This window comes from Chiroxiphia lanceolata, chromosome 7, assembly GCF_009829145.1.
Source record: "Chiroxiphia lanceolata isolate bChiLan1 chromosome 7, bChiLan1.pri, whole genome shotgun sequence".
Taxonomy (NCBI): domain Eukaryota; kingdom Metazoa; phylum Chordata; class Aves; order Passeriformes; family Pipridae; genus Chiroxiphia; species Chiroxiphia lanceolata.
The window spans coordinates 14469879-14486641 of NC_045643.1; the positions used below are offsets into that span (position 1 = coordinate 14469879).

The 16763-nt window shown below is 44.7% G+C and overlaps 1 protein-coding gene across 1 annotated transcript; it reads right to left on the reverse strand.

Moving 5' to 3' along the window:
* Window positions 1-1000: 1000 nt before the first annotated feature.
* IDH1 (isocitrate dehydrogenase (NADP(+)) 1) lies at window positions 1001-16310 on the reverse strand. Its single transcript, XM_032693806.1, has 9 exons — window positions 16203-16310; window positions 13461-13588; window positions 11569-11860; window positions 9690-9795; window positions 6909-7086; window positions 6354-6505; window positions 5183-5323; window positions 3565-3727; window positions 1001-3036 (listed from the first exon to the last, which is right to left on the reverse strand). Exons 2-9 carry the CDS (start codon window positions 13580-13582, stop codon window positions 2943-2945), a joined length of 1248 nt encoding a protein of 415 aa, XP_032549697.1. The 5' UTR covers window positions 13583-13588; window positions 16203-16310; the 3' UTR covers window positions 1001-2942.
* Window positions 16311-16763: the final 453 nt, after the last annotated feature.

A 16763-nucleotide genomic window follows, 5' to 3' on the forward strand; every position in this document is an offset into this window, starting at 1 on the left:
CCCAGCTGTTGCCCATAAAGTTATCTTACCGACCTAGCATGCCTATAATTACCCATAGCAGAAGCTGCATCCTTGGGGAGTCCGTAAGTTCACAAACTGGCAAGTGTCCCTGCCAAAGGCAACGTTGGCCTTAGTGTGAAGTTAACCCCCTCCAAGAAAGCACTATCTGCTTTTTATACAATTAATTAAGTGGCCACAACCCCCCTAGGTGTGGCCAGCACCACCCAGCCCGAGGCCCTCAGTCCCACCTCCTGGTTATGTCAGTGCATCTCTTCTGCGCAAGCGTGAGAACTTTGGAAATCCCCTCACGCACGCACAGTGTGTTTTGGGGGTCTTTCTTAATTGAGTCTGGGGCCGAGCCTTCCTCATCCTTCTCCTCAATCTCTCCTTCAAGCGACCTTGGAGGATAACTAGCCAATCACAGAATACCAATTAAAACAGTTTATACAAGAAGCTTTCTTCAAGGACAACTTTCCAGTTTTTCAGTGCTTGTTTTCCCATAACTTGGCAGGGAAAGAGCAAAGCTTTCACAGGGGGCAGGGCCAAACACAGACCAAAAGTATCAGCATAAATTCACCCTGGTACACACATGCCTAATATGTTTTGCTCATTTAGTCTAACATTGGCATTTCTATCCTAATCACCACCTTTAGCTAGTCAGCTGTGCAGAGTCAGAGTTAGTTCAGGTCTAACCAGCTTCTGTTTTGCCAAGTGGTGATATATCAGTTTCTATTAGTCCCAGAATAAAATTTCAATGGAAGTGGTACCTTTTAAATTCCTGTACACTACCTGATGCCTACCACACTACAGGTCACAGCTTTACCTGGGCCAGAACAAATTAAAACTCTATTCTAAGAAGGGAGATATTATTTTGTGCTTATACCACGTTCCAACAGTCTGTCCCAGCCTGTACTGGATTGTGCGGAAAGCTACTGGACTGTCTCTCTGAGGCAGAATTTCCCAGTATCTGCTAATCACACAAAGGAAGGAGAGACACAAAGAATGTTAGTTGGTTTTTATTTTAGTCTGAACTAAAACTATTCCTTAAAAAACCCCGAACACAAAACCATGGATGGAATAGTTTTTCACAGTCAGGATCTGATGCTATATCACAACAGAAAGGGTAAGTAATAGCCCAGACAATTAGAAGTTTTGCACCTTTATGAATTGGGGGAGAGGAGAAGAGATTAACAGTTCCTATGCTTCACATCCAGTCAGAAGGAGCATAACTAAATGCAGGGCCTGCATTTAGACACTGCAGCATGACTTTAATAGGATCTTAGCCTGTAAGGCTCGTTTCCAGCATTTACTAAGTGCTTCTTGAATGCTACAGTCCTGACCCCAGCAATGGAACCAAATCCCTTAGTGTCAGGATACTCTGCTCCTGTTGGCACTGAAAGATAAATTGAGAGGGACTGCAACAGAGCTGGCATAGCCCTGTAAACCCACTTATACTCATGGACAGTACTGGAGAGAGGAGGACGGTTCTGATTTCTGAGGTCAGTTGGACAGTAGCTCACCGCCGGTTTGACCAGAGATGTGACACAGACTGGCTTGCAGACTGAGATAAAGAAATAACAGAAACACAGATCAAAGTCACAGAGAGAAACCTCAGGTGTGCTGTTAGGAGTCCAGACCCACACTGAACTTGAACAGTATCACATTCATCTGCTTGGCAAAAGTAGGGCCTAGCGCAGCAGCTCAAGGGGTTTAAGAAAACATGATCTTTAAAAATTTTAAGTGTTATGTTCATTTTTGTCTAGTGTTTGAAATGTTACACAACAAAGCGTGATAAAGTGCCACATACACCAGCAATGATAGAAAATCCAGGTACATGTTTGCTCCAATATGCTAAAGTTCCCACTACCTGTTGTAATTCTTCCTTTGATTTGGGGCATCTGTATTTGTTTTATTTCCTTTAAAGTGTCTGGAGGAACTGCTGCACTGACTGCACTCCACCAAGTACCCAAAAATTTTACTTCTTTATTTGGTCCTTGACATTTTTCAGGTGGAATTTCAATTTCTCTTTCATGTAATGCTTCCCACACTGCTGCTGCTTCCTCCACCTTTTCATGGGAATCTCCTCCAATTAGAATATCATCTATATATTGGCATAGTTTCACATCTGAGGGGAGTGAGACTGTCTGTAAAAGTTCAGCAAGTACATCGTGAGCAATCGTGGGTAAATGTTTTTATACCCCTGAGGGAGCCTGTTAAGAAAACCTAGAACTGGTGAGAAAATGACTGTTAAAAAACCAAGCACAGGAAAAAAGAAAACAAGCGCAATTAAAAACAGTGCAAAAAGTAGTCCTGATATATCTCAAGGTGAAGAGCGTGCTCAAAATGCAAAGAAGCTTCTTCAGCCAAAAGTTGCAACATGTTGTTCTAGTAAGTCTGAAGTTTGTGAGGTGGGGCAAAAGGCTTATGTGTGGGCTTTTGACAGCAAGAATAAAGACTTAGTGTGGAGCACCTTTCCTGCTCTCCTGATGGAGTCCAAGATCTTGAAAGTACATTTGTGGTGAATCCAGCACAGCTGCCCAGTCTTGAAAGTGGTGACTTAATGCAACAGGTTAAGAGATCCAAAATATGGAGAGTTTATTAAAAAGCCCAGTTCATACCTTCTCAAGTCATGATGTTCCCTCAGGTGATTCCAGGCCACAAAATTTGCTTTTCCTCAGGAAAGAGACTTCAAGTGCCTGTGCTTTGCAGGAGACTCAAGTGTGAGCAGAAAGAGCATCAGACAGAAAACCGACAGAAAAACTAGAGTAATTAGGCAAAGAGTTGATTTTGATGAGGAGTATCTGCCAAAGAGTGTGAAAATACCAGAGGCCAAAGATGAAGAACATCCTAAAAGAAGCACAACAAAGCATGATATGGTACCACTTACACTCTCATGTAAGTGGGAGACACCTTGCTAGGGGAGCTTGAGTAGAACCCCTGCCTTAAAGTTTGGGCAGAGAGGCCAGCTTCTGCTTCAGGTTTTCAGCGAGCTTGTCCATGAACTCAAAGGTGTTCAGGTAGTCAGAGCGTGTGACACTGGAGGGGGGGAAACAAAAAACAGGCATTAGTTGTACACTCTCAAATGATTAAAGCAGGGGAAGACTGTTCAAAGAACTCTTAAGTCTTGCCTCTAAACCCAAAAGAATTATCTCCTACTCATCAGGCTGTGTTCTTTTTTTTCTGCCAAAAGGCTCCAGAGAAGAGTGTATACAGGTGATATTTGGCAGTTATGTAGGTTTTCTTAATTTATTAGGATGAAGGTAGGATCTGACCAATGTAGCTAGACTGTCATAAAAAAAAAAACAAACAAACCTCTTTGCAGTTCCTTCCTTACTTTTTTGCCCATTCATTTGGTACAATAACAGGGACCAAGCAATCTGGACTAAGCTACTTTGGTCAGGGAGTGTCTCGTGTTCTGTTCATACAGCACTGAGTACAGTGAGTCCTGTTCTGAGGCAGACTCCTGTTCTTCACCATACTAAAATAACATTCGAGCAAATGCTGTTCAGAACCACTACGTAAAACAGCCTCCTTCGAGCACAGCTGGTTATTTCATACACTTACTTAGGTAGGCCTTTGATACAGGCAGCAAGGTCCTTTGTCATGAAGCCAGACTCGATGGTCTCAATGCAGACTTCTTCCAGGGCAGCTGCAAAGTTCTTGAGGCTAGTGTTGTTGTCCAGCTTAGCTCTGTGAGCAAGTCCTCTTGTCCAGGCGAAGATGGAGGCTGAGAGAGAACACTGGGTTATTCTATCCTTCTAGAACTCCCTGGAAATCGTTCTAAATCATCATGTGAAACAATAATTGGATTTTTTATATCAAAAAAACTGAAAACAGAGGAAAAATATAGAAAATCTGGTATAGGAAAGAGAACACTTATCTTCATCTAGGTATTCTTTGCCTTTTGTGCAGCTCTAAAAAAGAACAGACCCCGGAAAGTACTCACTGCCTCCAGTAATCTCTTCACACCTCATTTCATCTTTCTTTCCGACTTGGGTAGGAACAAAGTATGACATGTGGTAGGACTGTGGTTACACAGAACATTATCTTTGTGACAGAAGGGTGCAGTCTTCTTCCTCCTACTATATTACAATCTGGTCTCTATGCAATTTTAAAGGATTCTTTCCCTTATATCCCATTCTAAGTGCATTGACACTTTAAGTGTGTAGTTAAAGTCTGGGGTGTGGCTGGGTCTTTTGGAGCATCAGAAAGATGAGTAAAATAAAAAACAACCAATCTAAACCTTAAGGCCCTTATGGCTATAAATCGCTTCCTGAAGAGTGAATGCATGTCTCAAAGTCTAGGTTAGGTCTAGTTTATTCCTCACACTCACTCCATTCCAGCCTGATTTTGCTCCAGTCTCTGTAGAGGCCCAGTGGAGTTCACTATAGTCCAGTGATGAATTGTGGTGGTGCATTCCCCTGCCCACCCCCTCAGGCCACACTGTGATCCAAGAAATGCTCATTAGGCCTTGGCCTTAATGAACCATGCCTGGACTAAGCCCCTCTCAAGCTAATCAGAAACACTGTCTGTGGTGTATGTCTCAAACACCAATAACCAATGTCCATGGACCCAACCAAGGACTGTTGGTATTAACATGCTGGGAGAAAGAACAAGAGTTGACTGGAGAAGGGGGGGCAGGTGGAGATAGGGCAGCACTTTTCTGTGGGAGAAACCACAACACAGTACAGCGCAAGTGCAAGAATGAGTGGCAGGAAGTAGGCATGGTAGGATTGAGACCAAAAGACCTCCCTTTCTTTTCTCCTCTTCTTTAATTCTCTTTTCCTTTCTTTCTTTCATTCATCTTTTCCTCTTTAATTTCTCTCTTCTCTTTCATCCTATCCTTTATCCAAAACCCACAGCTGTGTGCTTATATGGTATGTCAGGGACTAACATACCAATTTCCATATCAAGTGTGTAATTCACTAATAAAACTTTATGATTGTTTGTGGACACTCTGACTTTTGTTGTTCCTTTCCACCAATGAGCACTTATGAATGTTAGATGCTTCCTTCCCTTTAAGGGTGGGTCGTCACAGTCACCACTGAAGAAAAATGCATTATGAACTGCATTATTGCAGTTTCAGTGGTGCAATTCTCTGCAGAAAGGATGCAGATGTTCTCACTCTAAGCTTATTCTTTCATGTGTAGAGATCACTGAAGGGCAGTAAAAGGCAGCTCACCAATGGGGTTAGTGGAGGTTTCTTGGCCTTTCTGGTGCATGCGGTAGTGACGAGTAACTGTGCCATGAGCAGCTTCTGCTTCAACAGTCTTGCCATCAGGGCAGATCAGCACACTGGTCATCATTCCCAGAGAACCATAGCCTACAGAATAATACAAGTTTAAAAAGTTCAGTGTCTCCTTTGGACAGCTCCATTAAATTCCCCTTAACCCCCCCATCCTACAATCCCCCTACATACTCCCAGCCTTGATGTGAGTATCCCTGAACAGCAAGTGCTGCTGCAACTAACTGGCTAATCATAACACATCAAATAACAGCTCATCTGATCAGGAAGTGCTGCTGAACCATGAGATAGAGATATACAGACATTCTGCACCATTTCAAGAAAATCAGTGTTCTTACCTAACTTCCTGGACAGATTTTTACTGAAAAGTACAGTAAAAGAAAAAGAATCATAAATAAGCAATGTTGGGCTGTTTATCTTCCTCATGGGGAAATAGGAAACAAAACTCCTTATCAAGAGCATTTGCTTTAGTGAAAGGAACAGGAGCTAGTGAAACTGGACATTCACGTCACTTCTAACTCTGTAGATTTCAGAGATGTGCATCTCTGAAAGCTTCTTTGTTTAGTAGTCCAACACACATCCTTGTTCTATGGGAGGCAGTTTAGTGGCATTACTTTATAAAGAGCATATTACATAAAGCCACACATCTTGTCCTGTAGGATTCTGCATTTGTTTTGGCACCAGGCAGCTTGCTTATGTAGGATGCTGATCAAGCACTACAAGTCTATAAAGTTAAGTGGATCAATCCCTCTCTTTACACCTGACAGATTTTCTCAGTTATCAGTAGAGCACCTGCCAGTACACTCATCACCAGTCAGCAACAGTGTCCCAGCTGTCTGGATACTGTCCATTTGAATAGGAAGCCTATCACTTATGTTGGTAGGAACTTCCCTCCTGTAAATAAACACACAGTCTACATTCAATAGATTTTCTTGTAAAAGTGAAATCAGAAAACTGACAGCCTCATATCTCCATGACTAGCCACAGGCTTGAAATGTAAGTTCTGAGACCCAAGACCACCTCCTGGGCCATAACAGAAGATGTGACGGAAGGTCCCAAGAGACTGCCACTGAGCCTACTTCAGTGTAGCACAGGAAGCATCTCATACCTTGTGCAACAGAGTCAGACTGCACATCCCCATCATAGTTCTTGCAGGCCCAGACAAAGCCTCCTTCAGATTTCAGGGCCTGAGCAACCATGTCATCAATGAGCCTATGCTCATACCATATCTTTTTGGCTTCAAACTTGGACTTATATTCTCTGGAAAACAGAAAACAGAACACCTTGCCAGATAAACAGGGATTGCACAATTTGTGCATAGAGAGGTGCACAGAGATGAGTAGAACCAAAAACTAAAGTAAGTTTGCATTTTCTTTACTCTTTTTTCCCTTGTCTGCTTTGCTAAGCTACTGCAAGGCTGCTTCAGGATCACAGAGGCATCTACAGAGAATCTGACTCTCTAGTGGAAGGGATGAACACCACAGCCATAGTTAGCAGAGCTTTAAATATTGAGTACTGTGCCTTGCAGGACAAGGGAGACCATGACAGAGAAGGCATCCCCTCCCTCCCGAAGTGCTGCTGAGTGTCTTAAAATGCAACTCACAAGGCTGGAGGGGATGTTCCTGCTGCAGACTTATACAGTAGAGGGTACACAACTAGTTACCTGTCATAGATATCTTGGAAGATGTCTTTAAAGCGGCCATCATATCTCTTCAGAATGGTGTTCTTGGTGCTCATGTAGAGGGGCCAGCCTTTAGACAGTGCCATTTGGAAGGAACTGTGGGCAAAATCCTTGATAGACTGGTCAAGATTGTACATTCCCATGGCTACACCACCACAGCCTGTTAGTGGAGGAAGAACAGATAGGAATCAACTAGATTTAGTTTTGATTAAGAACTTGACATTCTCCCCTAGAATACTCTGGCTGGCAGGCAGGCTGGTGCTATCCCCAGATGTCTTGATCCAGTTCTCATTTTAAAGGCTGATTCTTCCAAGAGAAGATTCTCTTTGCACTATCAGCTCAAAGCTCCAGCAGTCCTGTGACACATGGATAGGAAGGTGGTTTTGTTTTACAGCTAAGTACATCTTAATACTGTGATCTAATCCACGTAAGAAGTTTCTTCCTACTCCTAAGCAGCCTAAGAAGCAAAACTGTGACAGAAGTGAGTGTGCTTGAACTCCTACTAGCCATCTAAGTAATACAGTATTTTTCTATCAAAGCAGCAGGCAGCAGTTTGGAGCAGGGGATCTCAGTCAAAGCCAGAAATGGATTTACTCTCATCTTAAATGCTTTAACTGCAGAACTAACTCCAGCAGTCAAAGACTGCTTTGCCTAGCTCAGGTAAACAAGCTGCCACATGCATTCCTGCATCTTTTCAGCACGTGTCTGGCCTACCCTGCAGCTTTGTTTCACCTGCTCAGGCTCACTTCCAGCAAGTTGTGGGAAGAATGTGCCAGTCATGTGGGTGCTTGGGCAAGTCCTGAGAAGGCTCTGAAGAACTATCAACACTCACATGACTTAGACTGTTAATGCAGATGTGTTAGAAGCATAAATGGAAGTGCCTTGAACTTGCAGCCCAGCTCACCTGGGAGAAAGCAGTATTCAGATCATGGAAGAGGCTGATTTTGGGTGAGAGAAGGGTCTAGAGCTTCATGAAAAAGCTTTGCCACCTTCAGAGCACAGCTCTGTGTTTCTAGTGAAAAGCAGATACTGTGCACTTAATTTTAAGCAACTCACTACCACCACCCCTGTAGTTTTTGTACAGTGCCTGTATCAGGGACCTTTGCTCTGGAAACACACAATTTTTTTTTTTTAATACCCTCTCCTAATATTCACTTGTCCTTACCTCCAGATGCTTATTACTACATGAACATACATGCAGAATGAAGAGGGGAAGATAGATGAGGTTTATCTGCTTGCCAAGATAGCAAGGTCATTTAAAGTTGATATTGGCAGAGAATGAAATTCCTGTTGTTACCAGTGAAAATACATGTTGTCCCCATGCCTCTTCTGGTGAGTCAAGGATGGAATAGGGTCTGATCAGCTACAGAGATTGTGTCCTCTGGAGCCATGTTTTCATGGTTGCTAGATGACAGCTATTAAGTTTTATTCAAATAGTTATTTCCATATAGGTAAAAAAATATTCCTCATTGCAATCATACAATCCTACTGCCTACTAAAATCTCTTGATTCAGTGTCAATGTTGCACATATTAGCATAGCAATAAGACAAGCTTCCCTTATGCATTGTGGAAATATGGTGGCACAACAGTTATCTGTGGGGAGGGCAGTTCCCCAGAGCAACAGAAGCAATCTGCCATCTTTACACTTCTTTGTTTTCTGCTTGCTGATGCAAAGCAGAGCAGCAATTCCGACTGGCAGCTGGACGGCCAGACATCTCCAGTACAAGCTCACCAGTTACCTAGCAAATGAAAACAAATTAGGACTGGCAGTTAAGCAGGTGAACTCCAAATAAAAGGCTGTCCAAAAAGAGGCAGTAGAGATTTAGGCTCTTACGAGGAAGAATGCCAGAGAAATCAAATATTACGAAAGAGCGTCACGTGCCAGTCTCGGTATCTGTTTGCCAAACAAATTGCACACAAACCAGGATTCTGTGGACATAAGTTTTTGGAGCTAAAACCCAAACATAAGTAACCCAACACTCACACATAAGTCACCATGGCTACAAATACTCAACTCTTTGATCACTGAGAGACAAGAGAGAGAACTTGTGTGATGTTTTCCTGAACCCTGCTCCTGGGGAAAACACCCTGAGTTCTGGCAACACCTGTGTAATTGTTTCCATGCAACAAAGCCCAGCAATGTCAGGACTCCTCCTGAGCCTAGGAACCTGTATATAACCAGCACAGTCATATAGACAGGAGGGACACCAAAACGTTTGGGGCTGTATCTTTTAAAACACTTAGAACCTACTCGGTCAGGAGCATCCTTGTCAAATCTCCTTCCCACCTTGCACGCTAAGTGTTAATTCTCATTTTTATAGAGAGGAAAAAAAAAAAAAAAAGACTGCTTCATAAAGAAGGGCAAAAACTGTGAAGGTAGGTAGAGACCAGTAAGACAAACTAAACCCAGAAAGAATTATACCCGGATTGTTCTTAAATATATCTCCCCTTTGGTCAAGCCATGTTTACACAGCAAGTTTCCCTCTGATCAGAGAGAAAAACATAGATGCTGCTACCAGAGTTATCATACAAAGAGCATGACAGGTGGCCAGTCTAGTATGACTGTATGTTTGATATGCCTCTTTGGTCCCAGGAAGATTTCAAGTAACTTTCAGTACTTGAGAGATAAATGAAGGTGGTGTAAACTTTCTCCCCCACTCTACGTCAAAGTCATATTTTACCATCAAATAGCTCTGACTGACAATTCAAGGTTGAATTAAACCCAAAATCAGTTTTAATCACTACTTAGAGAAAATACCTACTTTCAAAGTTATGGACCAGATATGTGACTGGTTTGCCTCCATCTGCGGGAGTGTAGGTCATCTCTACTTTTCCAGGCCCAGGAACCACAAAATCAGTTGCTCTGTACTGTTAAAAAAAAATAAAACTGCCATAATGATTTTATCCATCAGAAAAAGAGAAACATAAAAGACAACCTTCATTTGGGAGGGCAGGGTGCAGAAAAGCAGTTGTATTAAAAAAAACATTAAGTAGACTCTTTATTCAGCCACGTGGTCATTGGATTATTATACTAGGGATTAGAAAGACAAGTAGACTCAGAATTATTTAGGTTGGAAAAGACTCTTAAGATCAAGTCCAACAGTTAACCTAGCACTGCCACGTGCACCACTAAACCATGTCCCTAAGTAGTCAAGAGTCTGCCAGTTTCAGGAGGCATCCTCCCCTTTAAGGGAAAAAGCTCACAAATTCTTGGGTCCCATCAATGGGCAGAGGATGTACTTTTGCAGATGCACTGACGTTTTAAAGTGCAAAGACTGTTGTGTGGTTGGTGAGTGGAATGGCTCCTTCCTCTTCCCTGCCTCAAAAACAACCATTCATATCACAACTACTGATCTCACAAATAAGGGGGACTCATACATCATACAAGATGACATCTGAAACCTGTAGTAAAAGGTCTTTGAATTCCATACATGGATACACATTTTGCTCCTCTGAGATACACGGAATCAGAAGAGCAAACACGTATTTCAAGTTTTTAAATATCTCCTTTTCCCAGTTGTCCTGAACAGTACTATTTGAAATTTGTTATCCTTTTTTCCATGTTGTTTCCCTCCTATCAAGGGAACATGTTCCCTGAGTTGTTCTGAAGTTAAGGAAGTGTCTCATATGTCCTTTATAAGTTCTAATATCATCCCTTTCACTTTAATCTTATCCTTTGGCAGGGTTTCAATCCTTCCCCTTTAATCCACTGTTTCCTACTATTATTTTGACCTTCTCAGTTATTCAGTACTGTTAAGGATGTTGAATCCCATTCTTTTCTAGTGTCAAGGTTTTTCAATTATTTTCCTCTTTATTTATTACTTTACCTTCCCATCCCAGGTAATTTTGTGACTTGTGGGTTTACTCATCCATTTAAGCACTTGGCTCTTTTAGAAGATTTTTCTTTTGTCATGTTTGGCTGTTTTACAGCATATCATTACCTATGGAGAACAGTATGATTGATTCTTGTCCTCTAGCCTACCCAAAGGGCACATCACTGAGTGCCATGCTAGGGCTTTCCACAGCTTTGTACTACCTCTGGCAGGAGAGCTCTGATAAAGGCTGTTTTCCTACTTCTGTACCACATTCCAATGTATTCACTATGGATACCAACTCTGCAGGAGTGCTGTGCAAGTTAAGCAGCAGATCCCAGTTAAAAAAATATAAAAAACCCAAACCCACATCCCTATGCAGAAGGCAATTTTGCCCACTTCTAAAAATCACTCTCTTGGATCCATTTTACTGTGAGCAACATCTGACACCAGAAAGTCCTGAGAAGTAAGAAGATGGGCAGTGTAAAGGATATTTTCTCACAACATTGTTGTGTAGGGAATAGGGTTCTGCAGAGGTGAACAATAATTCAGAGGAGTTATACCCCGTGTCTAAATACAGATCTATCCAATCCAATCCAGCCCTCTGAATGCTGTTTATACAGTGACACTATCTAAGGAAGAGAGGCACAAACCAGGCTGTCCCACACTTTGCCAGGTGCAGTACTAACAAAGTGCTAGCAAGTACCTGCTCCCAGGTGGAGTGCAAGAGACAGAGCAGGAGCACAGGGATGTCTAAGTCTGTAGCTCTATACAAGTCAGGACTAAGGCTAGTAAGATAAAAAGAGAGGTAAGCACTGAAGTGACTCACTTGATCCCCATAGGCGTGACGGCCAATGACAATGGGTTTCACCCATCCAGACACCAGCCGGGGAATGTTCTTGCAGATTATGGCCTCCCTGAAAACTGTGCCTCCCAGGATGTTTCTGATTGTCCCATTGGGAGACTTCCACATCTGCTTCAACTTGAACTCCTCCACTCTCTTCTCATCAGGAGTGATGGTTGCACACTTGATGCCCACATTGTACTTCTTTATGGCTTCAGCAGCTTCCATGGTTACTTTATCATTTGTAGCATCACGATGCTCAATGCCCAAGTCATAGCTGTAACAAACCCACAAAGATGGTCAGAACTGCCCAGGACATTTGTTTATGTCCAACAGGATAGAAACCAGACCTCATATGTGCTTATGAGTGTAGTTCCAGCATTCTGTCATAACTGAAGTTGTCCCTCTTCCAGTTCAAACGCTGCTGGACTGGAAGAAGACATGGACTTATACAGTGACACTTCTGCTGCTGGTAGAGAAGGTTAGAGAAAGGAGAGTTTCAGTTTACAGCTGAAGTTCTCTGCCAGCATGGCACAGTGTCTCCTCTGGCCTTCCCTTTTGAGCTTTCTGCAATGGCAGCTTTCAGTCTAGGAATCTCACAGTATGGAGCAGCACAATCCCCAGATGAATATGGGCCTTTGTTTCAAACCTCTTGTGCTGAGGGTTCTGGGTTATTTCATGTACTGAGCACATGAAGCTACAATTGGCTTAAAAGCTGCTTTGACAATGGACCCACAATCCTACTCTGGCAGAAAAATGGCCAATATTCCCCTCAAGCAGTCAGAGAAAGCACATTTCCCTTACTCACTGTTTTAATAGCTTTGGGAAAACAATGGGTGCCCAGCATGGGACAGCCCTGAACATGGCCAGCTGTACATAAATGTAGCCCTTGTGCTGCCTCAGCCAGGGGTTTGCTTTCCCTCCTCCCACCCCTCTTTGAAAAGGGATGCTCTCCAGCCTGTGGGCATGTATTATGCTGCTGGTTTCTGTTTGCTTGGTTCTCAACACCAGCAAGCAGAAAGCCTGATGTAGGTGGTATACAAATGACTCCAGTAGCAGGGGAAGAGGTCAGACTTGTGGGTTTAATTATGGTAGATACCATAGAAGGTATGTCTGCCCACGTGGCTAGGAGAAATGTAGCTGGATGCTTCTCTAATAGTTATAGCCTGGTGGCTAGAAAGGGAAGAGAATATTTGACCTTCTTGGCCTGTAGATAGCATGCTCTTTTTGCAGTACCAGCTGCTAGTATTTTGCTCTTTTTGCAGTACCAGCTGCTAGTATTTGTTTTTTCCAGAAGCGAGTGCAGAAGCACAGCACAGGCTCAGGGAATAATTGCAACAATTAGCTCACTGTCAACAGCAGAGCTCAAGCTTACAGGCATCAGGGCAGAGTCTATGCCCTACAAGCACCCTTTTGTCCTCTGGGCAGATCTTCAAACAGGTATGGCAAACAGCCATAGCCTGCTCAGGGTCCACAGGTCAGGCTGCAGGTCATGGTGTGCCTGAAACACCCCGTGTTTCTAACTGTTTAGGCTGCAGGGAGTCACAGAGGCTGCCCAGGTGCTGGGAAGCCAAGGTACAGGAGATAAAATACAGGTGCTGGGAAACCAAGGTACAGGAGATAAAATACAGATGCTGGGAAGCCAAGGTACAGGAGATAAAATACAGATGCTGGGAAGCCAAGGTACAGGAGATAAAATACACGCCGTGTCTGTGAGAGACCTTCTTAGAGGTACAGTACAGGAAAAAACCCTAACAATTAAGCATTCACTGCTTACTGCTGTGAGGAACCCCAGAGGGGCTGATCTCAGCATGATCAGCCTAATGACACATGAAAATTGCAGTACAAAGTAGCCATGTGTCACAAAGAGCCATTACCTGTGCAAATCCAGATCTACATAAGGAAAAATCAGCTTTTCTTTAATCAGTTCCCAGATGACCCGTGTCATTTCATCTCCTTGCATCTCCACAACGGAGCCTCCATGGATTTTTTTAGACATCTTGAGCTGCAATAGACATAAAAAAGCCCAACCTAAGTCAAAAACTACCAATTCCTGCATTTTAACAACACAGCTAGGAGAGGCACCAACATAGCATACAAGTTCTCTCCCAAAGTCTTGAAGATAACCACAGTTTGTCCCTAGTTTCATGCTAACTGGTATTTTTCTTAGAGCCCCAGATCCTAGAAGATCTGTGAGGATAAAAAGGTTAATATCTGAGAATTAAGGGCATGTGCTTTAATTATGGTTGTACAAAAACATTCGAAAGCATGAACAAATTTTCCCCTCAATTTCCACATAAATAAATGAGCTTCATTTATTTTAGATTTCACAAGTTCTAGTCCAGTTCCCTGTTTCTCCACCTTTTTCTGAAAAACAGGTTAACAGACATGATTACAATGACACCTCATATTGCTGGCACTATGAGGATTAATATATTGTCAGCTTCTTTATTAGCTTCTTCCTCCCAGGAAGGAAGGAAACAGGTAGAAAAATCCCAAGGCTAAACATCAAGAGTACTTTCTAGTGGCAAGCTTTATTTCTACTGTTAAAATAAATACTGGACAGATTTGTTTGCTGTAGGGAACAGAGGTTTCCCAAGATATTTGTGAACAAAGCCTCAAACAAATGAACTTGAACTCTGCTCTTCTATTTGCACTTTGCTCTTCGTCAAAAAACCCACCAGCCACTGAACTGCTCTAACACAGTTCCTTGCTCTCCAACAGCCACAGTTTCTCTGTTCTCAGCACTGATTATGCAAAAGCAATGACTTGGCAAGCTCCCCCTTCCAAGATAGTCCTGTTCTTGTGTGCAGCTGCTATGATACTACAGTGAGATACCAAGCCCTTGTGCCTCAGGTTGCAGTTTCACAGATACAGAGGGCCATGAATGACTTGATCCAGAATGAAGGGCCCTACTGTCCACTGAATCTGTTCATCTAGACAGAGTTATTCAGAGGTGTGAAGTTTGCAGTGCCCTAAGTTACAAGCATGTGGGGAGATTACTTCTAGGTTCAAATTCTCCTTTTTTTTTTTTTTTTTTTAATTAAACGAACTTGTGCTGTATTTCCAAAATCCAATCAATTATACATTTTCAGTCTGGCAAGAGAATAAACTTTCTAAGCCATGTTCAGAGGATCAAGCTTTTCCAAATCTCTTAAGGAGTGAAAATATAAAAAAAAAAAAAAAAAAAAAAAAGTAGTAAATGAGGGTGTGGTACTGAGACTCAATTTACTATAAGCACATAAATTTGAAAGATAAACTACATCAGGCATTTCTATCCCAAACAAAGACAGTATCTTGGCTTATATTAGGCCTCTGTAGTCCTTGTGGAAAACTTGAGTTTCATATGACCACACTCTGTCTGAACTCAATTTATTTATGCAAGTATTTTGGGCCCAATTTTAAATTGTTACTACCTAAATAAGGACTGTATCACACTCCATGGCCTAGGCACAGAATTGCTACTCAGGAGACTTCAATTTTACTTTTGGCATTTAGTCTGAGAAACAGTCTGATTCATTTAAGTAAAAATGTAGACAGGCACCAACCCACCATCACTTGTTTTGTGCTTTGGTTCTACTTAACTGAGGCAAGTCAGAGTATGTCAGTCATAGCAATAGGTTTTGCAAAGCTGGCTTCAGAAGCATATGATGCTGCTGTCACACGGAGAGCACAAAGGCAGTTGACACACCTCCCCTGATACATTGCACTGATACGTGGAAACAGCAGCTTCTTCAACGTCTCTGACAGCATCCAACACTTTTATCTGATCATGGCCCCGGGACTTTTCCCCTCCTCAGACAGCAACGTCCCCAGTTTCTCCATGAACAGGGGCAGTACTGCAGTAGCATCCCTCTCGTGCACACCAAAGCCAACATGCCAAGAGGCGCTCTAGAGAGCACACATTCCTTGCAGTTCAGCTCTGCCACTCTTCCCCTTTGATTTTATACTGAACTGCCCAAAGCCAGCAAGTTCTTTCTCCTACAGCAACCCTCCTTTAAATATGCTTAACCCCGGCAAGTAGCCAAGGCAGCTTTAAGGAAATTGTGTATTTCCAAATACTCCTTGGTCCTAAAGAAGGACTCAAGGCCTACAGTCAATAATTAATTATTGCAACAAGTCCTTGACTGCGGCTTCCAGACGCTGCGCTCAGGAGGTTCGCTCGCTGTCACCAACACAGATCTCGCCTGTTTCTCGGCCGCACCGCCCCTTCCCCCCCCGCAACCCGGTCCAGCTGTGCCAAGGCGATCTCCCGGCACAGCGGGATGTGCCCTCCGGGCTGAGGCTGCAATCCCGGCCTCGGCCCCGCCCGGGCACCGCCGTGAGGGGACACGCGAGGGGCTCCGTGTCCGGCCCGCGCTGGGGACACCACGGACTGCCCGGAGAGCCAGGGACAGCGGGAGGAGACACCCAGCCCGGGCCGGGCCGGGCGATCCCGGGGTGCAGCACCCGCAGCTCTCGGGGCACCTCCAGCGACACTCGGGGAGGGCGGGGCGCGGCCTCGGGGGTCCCGCCCGGACCGCCTGAAAGAAGCCCTTAAACACACACATAAACCCGCCCCTCGAGGCCCCACTGCGAGGCGGGGGAAGGACAAAGGGTGCGGTGCGGATCCCCGTTACCTGCGGCGGTGCCGTTCCCGATCCCGTTCGGTTCCCAGCGCGGGTCGGTCGCGATGCGGCTCCGAGCTCTGCGCGGGGCCCTTTATGCGGCCCCGCCCCGCCCCTGCCCCGCGGCGCCCCCTGGCGGCCACACCCGGCCCGGCCCCTCCCCTTGACGGGGCCCGCGCCCCCCAGGGGGCGCTATGTTGGCTCAGGCCCGCCCGGGCCCCGCGCGCAGGTGCCCTCGCGCCAGGGGCCCGCGGCAGCACGGACCGCGCCGCCGCCGTTCCGGGCCGCGCCCGTTCCGCGCTCTCCCACCGCCCGGGCAGTTCCGCAGCCCCGGGCCGCACGTGCCCACAGCCGTGTCCACCCCGCGGCCCCGCAGCAGCCGCACCGCCCGCCCTGAGGGGCCGCGGCGGGGAGCGGGACCGGGCGGGAATCCCGGGGAGAGGGTGGAATAGAACGGACTATTAAAGATACATATAATATGTTATGATTTCCCGGGGGTCACGCGAGCTCCCCGGGCTTTCAGCGGCTCCCGAGGTGGGGCGGGGGGCGGAGCGGGGGGCCGGGCCGCGGGCG